Source organism: Pygoscelis adeliae, unplaced genomic scaffold, assembly GCF_000699105.1.
Source record: "Pygoscelis adeliae isolate BGI_AS28 unplaced genomic scaffold, ASM69910v1 Scaffold26, whole genome shotgun sequence".
NCBI lineage: Eukaryota > Metazoa > Chordata > Aves > Sphenisciformes > Spheniscidae > Pygoscelis > Pygoscelis adeliae.
Window position 1 is genome coordinate 4,767,661 of NW_008825104.1, and position 12,500 is coordinate 4,780,160.

Below are 12,500 nucleotides of genomic sequence, written 5' to 3' on the forward strand. Positions count from 1 at the left end.
GTTATAATCCTCCCTCTCCTTATGTCATTCATAAGTTTTGCCTTCAATTCTCTCACTTTATAACCCCCCCTTTAGGGGACAACACCCATTTCCAGTGTTTTCAGATAACCGCTTTACAATGACAGCTCACAGCTTTCTCTTGCCTCCTATTTTTCACTGGCACTGCATCTTCAAGCGTCTTTCAAGCCTGTAAATGTATCCATCTAAAACTCGATCAACTCCAAATGCAGAGTTTCCCCAAGCACTTAGGTCTGACTTCTCTTGCATGCACACCCTGAAAAGCCCCATAGTAGCCTCTGGTGACCTCAGTTACCTGGTTCAGTTGAGCCACCTGAAGATGGACTACATGTACCAGGGCAGAAGCATGCACAAGGATTTACTATGTTTTGAACCCAGTCAGAATAAAGTTATCCATAAATTACCAGAGAATTTTGTTTTTTCTGGAACAAACTATAATATGCAAGTGTGCGTTTATATGAGGGGGAAATATGCTATATGTAAACATGAATCATAAAAACAAATGAGCCCCAGGACAAAGCATCAGGTTGTGCACTGTAGTTTCTATTCAAGGATATTTTGGTTTTGTAGGTTTAAAGAGACCCATACCGTTACAGTAAAACCATTCTTGTATTTATGCTTTCTATAATGTTCAGCAGATATGAATTTGGAGTTTTCTAAAAGCTGTATCCAATTACAGTGCTGAATGATTTGAATAATAGACTGCCTGACATATTCCAAGATAAGTGGCTGCTACATTTCTTTGATATTAGGGTCATATACTGTACTTATCTATTTTTACTCCATGCTCTCCATTGCCTAGTAATAAATTAATTTCTCACTGTTAGTTTGGCATGTGCCCTACAGTTAAATTCATTTTCTCTCCCATTGAAGGAAGAAAAAGTTTTCTGAAGTATGACAACTATCCTCCTTATTTTTAGAATTAGTCATCACAGATTAAATTCAAAAATACTATTTTAAGAGGGACATTCCCACATAAAGTCTTAAAAGCTGTTTTTATATTTTCATTTTTAGAAAATTAACTGATGGTGCTGAACCACATTTGGCAACAGTTATTTAACTACTTGCATGCAAGACTTTTTACAATATATGGACGTAATTTGAAAGAACAGTTTTTAACCTTAGCATTTAGTTTTTGTTGCTGCCTGGTGCACAAAACTCAAAGGACCTCATGTACACCTGCAATTATTTCCAAAGGCAATGAGAGTTGAGCTTAGATCTGAAAACAGAATACAGCCCAAAACATGTAATCACTATCCAGGCTGCAACAATTAGTTCTCATGTGATTCCAGTTGTTTCCAGAGCAGGGAGTATGAGGAAATGTTCTAGCTTATTTGCTGATTACCTGTTTTACCACAAACTCAGCAGTACCAAGAAAGAGGCATTTTGCAGAATCAACCTTTCCTGCAGAACTTCTTTCGCTGTTTAGCCTACACCTTCTAGCTCCTTCTAGCACCTCTATTTCATTGCAGCTACCTTCTGAAGAATGGGGAGAAGCAATTTAACAAACGAATAGCAGCAATCATGAGGAAAGCAAGCATGAATGTGGGATTGGAATATGTGTTTATGACTGTAGATGACAAAAGGACTAAAGACATCAGCAAACGGCGTGTTCTCAAGCATTGACATTACTGATTGCTATCTTTAACTTACCCTCAAAGATGATGTACTCAGCACTGGTGCGGCCGCACCTCGAATACTGTGTTCAGTTTTGGGCCCCTCACTACAAGAAGGATGTTGAGATGTTGGAACGTGTCCAGAGAAGGGCAACGAGGCTGGTGAGGGGTCTGGAGAACAAGCCTTATGAGGAGCGGCTGAGGGAGCTGGGGTTGTTTAGCCTGGAGAAAAGGAGGCTCAGGGGAGACCTCATTGCTCTCTACAACTACCTGAAAGGAGGTTGTAGCGAGGTGGGTGTTGGTCTCTTCTCCCAAGTAACTGGCGAAAGGACGAGAGGAAATGGCCTCAAGTTGCGCCAGGGGAGGTTTAGATTGGATGTAAGGAAAAATTTCTTTACTGAAAGAGTAGTTAAACATTGGAACAGGCTGCCCAGGGAAGTGGTTGAGTCACCATCCCTGGAAGTATTTAAAAGACGGGTAGATGAGGCGCTTAGGGACATGGTTTAGTGGGTATGGTGTTGTTGGGTTGATGGTTGGACTCGATGATCTTGGAGGTCTCTTCCAACCTTTAATGATTCTATGATTCTATGATTCTATGATAATTCTGAAGTAAAACAAAGACACCAGAGACATTCTTAAACTAACACAGAGCCAGGAAAACAGATGATTGCCTGTGTTTTGAGCTGCCAAAGCCATAAAGGATGGCAAAGAAGCAATTGTGGGATTGCAATCACAGGAATAACAACACAGTTGTAGTTAAACTCAGGCTTGCCACCTAATGCTGCATACTGCACTGCAAAATAACATGGAAGAGAATTTCTGGCATTTTCAGACTGTGTAACAGGTGAACAACTACACATCAGGTAAAGTGACTGCATGTCCACAGATTGTTACTGTCCTGCTTGAAATTTAAATTGCATCACAATTTTCTTAGATAAGGCTAATATCCAACACATTATCTGAAAGTCTACCGTTTCAACACCAGATTTTAAAGCCTGTAAACATGAAACTGAATAATCAGGTAAGATCTTTTATTTCTTGAATCAAATAATTCATGCACCTTCTTTATGTAAAAACTATTTGATTTTGAAAATGTATTGCCCTCAAAACCAGCACAAAGTACTTTACCAGCAATTATTAAAGTTGCAGTGTAGGTTCTATATACCAGCCACATTAGTAAAAAAGCTAGGCTAAAAAAATGCCTGTGCCCCTGGTATTTTTTCTGGTCATTCCCATCCACTTTCAAAAGGATAAGTATCCTATATTGTACTGCTGCAATTCCTTATTAAATTGCAAATTTACATTGGACACATAAAATGACTAAAAAAAAAAACCAACCAAAAAAGAACAACACAAACACTATCCTTTCCCCCAACAAAGGAATGCCCTTTACCTCCATGACTTTGCTAACCTTAATTATACCTATAGTTTTGAGATTCCCTAATGGAAAGTGCTACAAAGCAGAAAGCACTAACAGAATGAATCATGACACTTACTGATACACCACTGATTGTAAATCTATACCCTTTTTATTTGCACCCAGGGGCTATGCTTCGTGCACTCATGAAAAATTACTTCCAAGTAGCAAAATGTCATAATTGGAAGCATGTATGGTAAACAAACAGGCTGAGGATTAACAGGCATGTGATTTTCTTGTAGTTTATTTTTGACAGTGTAGCAACCAGATGATTTGAAAGATTTGTATCATTTGGATACTTAATTTGTGAATTAAAGTTTCCCTGAGGCAGAGAAAAAGACACACTGAAAGAGAAGGTTAAAAATCCTTGAAGGCATCCTTCTCAGACACATGATATTCACACTCTTCTCCATTCTCAGACACGCAATATTCATACTCTTCTCCATGTTTCAGAATATAATAATTACAGATCAAAAAAAGCTGCCAGACTTGCATGTAAACCAGAATTTCATACAAGATGTTTTTAGGTGAAACTACTTTAAAAAGATCACTTCAATGACTGCCTCAAAAACACGTGAAATGCTTAAATTAAGAGACACACCCCCACACACCCCACTTTTAAAAGGCTACTTACATCAATGACTGATGAATTCGACAGACTTAATCCCTCTAGGTCTGCTGTTGAACTCGGGGACAAAACAGCTGCTGTAGGAACTGCCACAGAAGTCGTCACAGGACAGACTAGAAGTAAAAAGGCAATTGATACTTAACTTTTAAAAAATGTAAAATACTGGGAAGCTATTTTACATACTTAATAGCTACAATGAGCTATTTTCATTATGTGTAAAAAGGTTTTACATCTTAATCTAATTATTTTATCCTTGTATATATGTTTCTTAATAGCAGAAGATTATTTTTTCAGACATATAGCCCCAATACTCAAAATAAACAATGAAAATATAAATAAAACTGATATATGTATAGACCATATGTTATTTACATCAAAAATATTTTGTCCCATTTTTTCCTCTATTTTATCCTTCAGTCTGATCCATACTATGCAGTACATTTTCATTTACAAGTTATGTGCAAAGTACGTATTAATGCAATTCTAGCATGTGTTGCACCTACAGAAGTAAACCTAAAGAATGGCACTACAAAGCATAGCAAAAAAAAACAGACCCAGCTCTACCCTACCCTTCCAAGATTACATTTTAATCTGTTCTTCAAAATTGTGATTTTTACTATCTTATTATAGTACCACAATTGGTTCATAGGTTGCACAGATGTTGTGCAAGTAATATCCATTGGCAGCTGAGAAAATAAGCCCACTTTAACAGAAAACAAGTCCAGACATACAAAAATTCTCAAAATAAATGTTTTACATACCAATACATTCTAAATTTTGAAACTATTTCTCAGTTCTAAACTAAAATCACATATAGTAATAATTATGCTTAAAAATAAGTTGATAGTCTAAGCAATTTTTTGTCAGGAAGCTGGTACGATAAATGAATAGAATCAATGTTTCAGACATTTAAAATTCATTGAATTAACTGAATTGAATTTATGCCATGGGAAAAATGAGGCTTTAATCAAGATACTTACAATCATCTAAATCTAAGAGAAACACGTCTTGTCTATTTGGAGCTTTTCTACCTTGTACTGGTTTTTCTTCTTTCTGTCAAAATACATGAATATTTCATCTTTTACCATATCAGCAAAAGACAAGTCTTTAATACTTTCATAAAGCAAAGTGTATTTTCTCTGCTGTAAAAGAAAAGTGTATCCATTTTTAGGGCTCAGCATTCAGAGAATTCACCTAGTGAGAGAGATTCCTTTGTACACGTAAACGGAACCTAAACTCCACATTTGAGTTACATTTTACTCCTCTGACACCCATGTTTTCGTTTAATATTAATGATACTTGTTACTCAAAGAAAACTTTTGGTGACAGATCAGACACTTCTGTTGAGACCACTAAAATAGAGATAGAAGCATTTTTTTAAGACAAAAGACTTGGGTACTAACATTTCTGTTCCCATATGAAAAACAGGACAAAATCCATTAAAAAATAAAGTAGTGTTATTTGCACTTATCTAGGAGTATGGAATCCTATCCCATCATCTACTGGGATTTTACTTAATTACTGGACAAATAACAAAATTTGATTTTTGTCACCAAAAAAGTTTCAATTTTAAGCCTTAAGATGCATTCTAATAATAAGGATTGGCAGTACTTTAAGTAGAGTAGAGCAGCAATAGAGTAATCTCAGTGACTTGGCAAACAATATTTCAACAAAATTTGTTTCAATACAGCTAAATAAAAAGTTCTAAACAAATCTAATATGAGTGAGTGTTGGTCATACCTACAGGACACATCTAGACAGTGATGATTCAGGACAGAATTTAGTGTGTCACAGCTCAATATGGATTCCCAATAGGGTGGTTTAGTAAAAAGGGTTGATCTTTGGATGTAGCCAGAACCTGGACACGTTACCTGCTGGATGCTCTTCAGTTTGTTATCATTCTACTTCTACCCATTCTTAAGCATCCTTCGTCTGAATTGGCTGAAGAACTCCTTCTGCCTTTGCTCTCTCTGGTTCACTCACCGGACAGAAGGCTGTGTCATTCTTTCAGAGAATTTGTCAACTGCCCTTAGACCTTAAGACGTTGCCCACTACCCAAGGTATTGCAAGTAACTTAAACGTAGTCTTTCCAGGAGTCACACTTCTGTCAACCTTCTAGCTTACCAGTTTCCTTTTCAACAGCACGTGACAGCTAAATGCAAATACATATATTATTCTTTTACTTTTCCTAATAAATGAACAGGTCTAAATAAATCAGCAAAACTCTGTATGCCCAGCCGGGCCTCCATTTCTTGAGCATTACTTGCAAGCTGTCACAGTCTCTTCAAGCACTCAGGATACAAATTCGTACAGGAGCTTGGAGTCCTCTCAGAAACTCAGCAGCTAGAATCACTTTCTTTGACTATCACCACAGAATAAAATGAGTCCTCTTTTCTAAAGGTGCATTCCCTTTCTTCTAGTCCCTCAACCTCATAGTAAGTTGCAAACTAACAATAATGCAGAGTCTATTTTTTTTTTTCCTAACTTTGGGAGAAATTCCACAGTTCCCTCCAAAGAACATGGAAGAAACTTGCCAATGTTCTTGCTATTTGAAGCCACTGATGTTAATGGCTATCAGGCTTGACCTGAGCCAGAATGACATTGCTCATCATTTTCTTCCAATAAACCCATGGCTCAAATACAGATGTGCTTTAGATATTCTGGAAGGAGAAGAATCTTGTAGACAGAGAAGAATGGAAGCCACTATTTTTAAAATTATTTTTAAATCAACATACTTCAATGGTCCTTATCACTATGGTATTTGAGTGTTCTACTATTGCTGATTTATCTGAAAGACAAAACTCCTCTGGACAAAGGAAATACTACAAAATATCTTTAAAATGGTGCTAATGTTACTCCATTCCTTATATGCCTTGTCCAGAATTAGTGAGGGACTCTGCTGCAGAACCCGTTCTCTTGAGTTCCATTCTAGTCACAGCTACCAGGCTTCATTTTTCTCTTCCAGTGTGATTACTGGCAAGTCATTAAGCTTCTTTTCACTTTTTTTTTTTTTTAAATCTGTGAAATAAGGATAAATAGTATACTTCATAAGCTACAGGTTTTACTTGAATCACTCATGTCTATGAAGTGTCAGAGAAACAATTTCATGACAATTCTTTTAATGAATTCCAAGTCTTTTTATAGCATCATTTGGTGAATATTTAGCCCTGAATCAGGGGTTTAGCTGTTATCTGCAGCACTTTTACTATAAACTATGTATCACAACATTGTTGCTAAACTACAAACTTTTCAGACACTGGAACATACTAAAAGAGAACACGATTAAATAAAATGCAAATAAATTTAAAAAAACCCTCAATTTCTGAACACTTTCACTCCCTACTCTCACTTCTCCATAAGACACAGTTCTATCTTCAACTATGATTAAGGTTCAAAGGTTATTTTTAGCTAGAGTTCTATATTTCCTAATTATTCCAGTAGAGGTGGGATTTTTCCATGCCCTTTTATTATGCAGCCAATTAAAAATCTACAAAAAGTGGCTCACCCACATGAGAGGCTATAGCACAAGGATGAGAATTTTGAATATGCTTCAGTTCTGCCAATGGCAGCATTGTTAGGTCAAGATGTTTAAAAAAATTAGGAGCCAGAGCCAAGAAATCCTCTTACTGTTAATCTGTTTACTAAAGACAAATAAGATAGAACATTCTATGTCACAAATAACACCAATATTTATTTTGCCATTCTAAAGTAGTTACTAAGTACGTACCACAAAGCTTGATATGTAATTTTATAAGATAAAATGCATTTCTGCACTGATATTATTTTGAATCTACTATGGAATTCATCTTTAAAAAAGAGGAAAAATCCTTCAAGAGAATTTATTTCTTATCCTTCAAAATAAAATAAAATGGACCTAAGATAAGGCACAAGTACAGAATCATTACATCAAGGTAATGCATGGTAAGAAAAACTTCCACTGCACACTTTATCAGAATACTGTACTTAAATACATCAGTTTACTGTAAAACAAAAAACAAAAACACCCAAAAACCCCCACAACCACAAACAAAAAAACCAAAACACGACCCTACCATCTGGGAAATGTAAAATCAGAAGCTAACTAAATAAAGATAAAGCTAATGTTAAAGTATGATCACGTCTTATTTTCTACTTCAGTCAAGTGTGCCAAGCTTAAGTAAATACTCAGCTACTTACATGTGCGAGTATGCATGCTACATATACACATAAACATACAAATATTTTCATATTTTTATGTATATGGGTATATATACTTATTTTGTGCAATTCTGTACAAAACACCAAAGAAATCTATTTACATGGGTCTTGCCTATTACAAACATGATTATTTTTTAATTTGGTTTTTCCAAGAAAAGAAAATTGATTGGCTTTTTAGGAATAATAAATAGCCAATGACTGCAACAAACACTACCAACAAATATTTCTATTGAATGAAAAGAGCTTTGCATTCCAGATCAAGACATTAAAAAGGCTCTGACATGTCTGGCATTTCTCTGTAACAATTTTTCATCTTTTTTCTTAAAACTAAGTCTACAGCGTAACCCAAACAGTTTCCTACCAAGAGAGCCCACTATGGGAAAAGCAGAATCCTACACAAAGAAGTTAAGCTATATTCCATCAAACAGTTCTCCATTTGCAATTCATCTTGGTAATACAGATAGAACCTGGTAAATGCATATAGGACTTGAAGCAGGAGATTTCTCTTGCTCAATGCATAATTCATGTGCTCCGCCTGCAAAGTGTGTAAAATGAGAATTTCACACCGCAGCATGAGCCATGGAGCTGCAGAGAAAAGGCAGATGAAATCATATTTTGCTGTGCGAATTTTATTTCTTATCCTCCCAATATTTATACAAAACCATCATTGACAATCCAAATGCATTGACAGATCACCCACTGTTTCCATTGTGTTAGCACTTGAAAAGAGATCAGGCAGAAAGATAGACAATTTGTTTTTGTATATTTTTTAAATAGTGGATCAGGTTTTTAACAGCTGAGTGACTGTATTATACTTGTATAAGGAGGTCAACAGTAGCTGATTTTAAAATCCCACTGTAGAGACACCTACTTACACATGCATCATCCTCAAATCTGCATTTTAGCTCTACAGTATTTATGCTTACAGTATAATATGTATCTGAACACCTCAAACTATCCATATTTCAAAATGATATAAAACACTGCAGTACAGGAGAGTGACTTTTCTATTCACTGCAGCTCAATTACAGTGAACACCACAGCTTTTTCAAAATGATTCTTCAAGAGAAAAAATATGAAAGCATTAGTAATATATTCAGGAAAAATAATGTGAAGTTTTTGTAACCTATTCTAATGCTAGCTAATGCATGGATGTATGCACAAATTAAGCTCCCATGTGAGTGTAATCGAACCTTTTTTGTTATGAAAATTCTGCTGAACATGGCAATGGTACCCAACAAAATATATAGAATGATAAACACCACCCAAAACATCAGCTATGTAACATAGTTCATAACGTATGAGAAACTATAAAAATAGAGCCTACTAACTACTCCTCTTATTCATATGTATTTCAGAAAATCTTTTCAATTTTATTTAAAAGGAAAGGAAATCCTAATGAATCATCTCCCCATATACACCAACCAAATTAAGAATACCCTGTAACAGAATAATATAAGGAATGGCTTTTCCAATTAAAAAAAAAAAATCTATCAGAATAAAAACATGCATTTCTGAGAGCCTGACTGAAACCGTTTGCTTCCTGGGTGGCCTGAACAGAAGTCTGGTAGGAAGCAGAAAAATTCCACAATTTTCCTGGAAATAAACTAAACATTGGTGGTTCTTGTAAACTGTACCGACACAAGGGCTCTATAGAAGGCTTTATGTATAATGTTCTTCAAAGTTTGTTAACAACTGCTTTTCTTTTCAGCTTGGAAGGGCTTATCTAGGTTATCATCAGTTAGCTCCACCTATCATCACAGGGCTCAAAACAGGTCGGTCTCTCAAAAAAAAAGTCTATTAAACTAGTTAGCATAACAATCACCTTTGACACAGAATACCTCTGATTCTTCCCCCCACCCCCTCATCCAATTACACTTCTGAATATAACCAAGTATCAGCAACACCTCAAGTAGAAACGCAGGCATCCAGCATGGCTTAAATGGAAACTAACTTCATGGTCCTAGAGGTTAATACAGTACACTGAAACAGTCCTCTATGTTCAAGAGCATTACATTAACCTCCCCCCTGCCCCCTTCATATATGACCATTGCTGTATACAGGCCATCAGCCATAGCTTGTTGCCCTTATATTAAATGTGCTAATTTCTTAGTGAAAAAGAATTTAAGGAACATAGATATTTAGCTTTTGCATAGTGAGCTATATCCTATCTTTTCTTTTCAATAATCTCCTTGCTTCTTTTCTTGCTGCCATGCATATAAACCCATTGCTATTTGTTTTAGTATTTTTTGTGATGTTTAAAAGCTTTGCAATTTTTCAGTTCTACCCTTTGACTCCGATCAAGTCTTCTGTCAATTGCTTATGAATGCTTTTTGTTCCTAACGCATTTATTTTTAGGAGCTTCTTAATCAAGCAAGACTTCAGGACTACTGCAACGTTCTTTCTCTTCTCTTAAAATTCAAGGGCTTGACAATTTTCCATTGACTTCAACAAAACAATCCCAAGCTTCTTGGACATTCCGGTTCTCATATTATTCAGTGTATTTGACTTCACACATTCTCGACTGCTGTTTTAAAATATAAAAAGCTTCTTTATGCTAGTAGTCCTCACATATCCTGCGAAAGAACCAGAACAGTTTAGATCACTGTAGTGAAAGAAATTATGAACAATGGTGCTGATATCCTGAGAAAAATGGACAAATGCAGCAGAGAGAAGACACTATTGTTTGAATATGGTTTTGCAGTGGCTGCTCAGAACTAAGTAGGTCAGAGTACCTATTCCTTTCTGGTGAAAAAATACTGTGCTAATATGAGAAGCTGCCGACTATTAGAATTAATTCATGTTCCATCTAGTGTCAAAGGAGTTTATTCTGAGAGGATTTAGGTTACATTTGTTGTGCCACCATTTTTTTGGTAAGATCCACTTTGGCTTCTCTACTAGAAAAAAGTCTGACATAGGTGCATTACTCAGTGCGGTATTTGGGCAGGAAACAATGATCAAACCATGGAAACAAACCTCTATTTCTCAAATGCTAGTCTCACTTCATCTTTTGTTCTACTTGGTAGAAGAAGAGAAAAGATTAAAAGTTAAGGTTACAACTCAGAGTTCCTAGGCGGACCTATAAAGTTACAAAACAAAGACCATGTACAACATAAGTTCAACATTTAGAGAAAGAGAGAGTCTTACCTCCTCAATTAAAGGAAATGCACACCGAAACAGCTTAATAGCATTCCCTCTTAACTGTTCAAAACACACCTGTCCACCAGCTTGTACAATTGCATCAAATGCAACAAGCGATGTCTGTTTTGACTATTCAGCAATCTATACAGGAGTCCTGATCGAAATGTCTTGGCTTAATTTAAAATGCATCAGAGTATTACTTAATTTTCAAAACCACGTATCAGTATTAAAATGGAAACTTCTGAGCTACAATTCCACCCTTCAAATTTTTATGAAATATACAGAAAGAAATGCACAGGAAATATTTGATAACAGAAAAATAAGTTTCAGAAATTCTTTTACTCTTCTACCTTAACAGATTTAGCATAAAGTTCCTCATTTATTTATTCTTTAAATGAAAGGTACGCAGAGAAGCAGAAACCACTTCATGCTATTAGCTTTTGCTCTATAATGCTAGGTTGAGTATAATGAACTTGTAACCTCTTTTTCTTCACTAAGGTAAGCAATTAAAACTTAACTGACACATGAATGGCTCTGTTGAACACTTTTGCATCTTCACACATTTCCAAATCCAATTTAAAAAAGATGTATTTGAAAGTTTGTTACTTCGTTCATGTTGTAAGAAAGCTAATACAATTTGAAGTAACAGAACCCTTTATAAGCTTTATTCCTACCAAACACAGAGAGCAATAAAAAGTTGATTACTCATTAAGAATATTAATTCTACTAATCTATGAATACACCTCAAGTATAGATGCATTAACTGCACTATTCTCAATTTTAACAGGAAATTTTAAAACAAAGCTAGTGGTTCTACTACAATGTCTTCAAACTCTTAAAAAACAATATACTAACATTTGTTTCTTGGTTTTGCTTCCTATCAGACCCAGGCCCTGTAGTAGTAATACTTTAAGATCTCATTTTAATATAATAATCATCCCAAATCAGGATATTATTGTTGCTAACTACCCATGTACTATGCTTTCACCAGTTCAACAGTAATCTAAAAAAAAAATTTAGGTTCTATGATTCTTCATCTATCTAGAGTAAAAATATAACAGGATTAAAACCAAAATATGCTTTTCATTATAAAATATTCTTACTGGCTTAAACTATCAAACTGCTTTGGGATTGGTATTTTTATGAAAGGTCAAAAACTTTATTCAGAAATTCTGGTTTTTTAGATATTCATAAAACAACTGCCCATCTCCATTCCTGCAGAAACACACACGTATAGATGGTTAGATGCATCTTTTCATATTTTATAGGGTTTTTAAAAAAACTTATTTTACCTTACTGCAGGTAGCACTTCTAGATTTTCCAGACCCAGAGTCACTTTTAGAGTCTGATTCTGACTTGGAGTCTGAAGAACTTTCTTCTGATGAAGTGGACTCTGTATCAGAGGAACTGGATGTGCTTCTCTTTCTGGAGATCCCCTTTGCCTTCTTTTTAATGTCCTCTGTATCACTACATATTGAAAAAG

At 35.4% G+C, this 12,500-nt stretch overlaps 1 protein-coding gene across 1 annotated transcript in view; it reads right to left on the minus strand.

Moving 5' to 3' along the window:
* Nucleotides 1–12,500, minus strand: part of AP3B1 (adaptor-related protein complex 3, beta 1 subunit) — a 164,816-nt gene that overhangs the window by 50,955 nt on the left and 101,361 nt on the right. Inside the window, exons 20-22 of the mRNA XM_009327253.1 lie at nt 12,310–12,484; nt 4,660–4,732; nt 3,686–3,792 (exon numbers count right to left, since the gene is read on the minus strand). Coding sequence (XP_009325528.1) covers nt 3,686–3,792; nt 4,660–4,732; nt 12,310–12,484 — 355 coding nt within the window. The remainder of the gene's footprint in view (nt 1–3,685; nt 3,793–4,659; nt 4,733–12,309; nt 12,485–12,500) is intronic.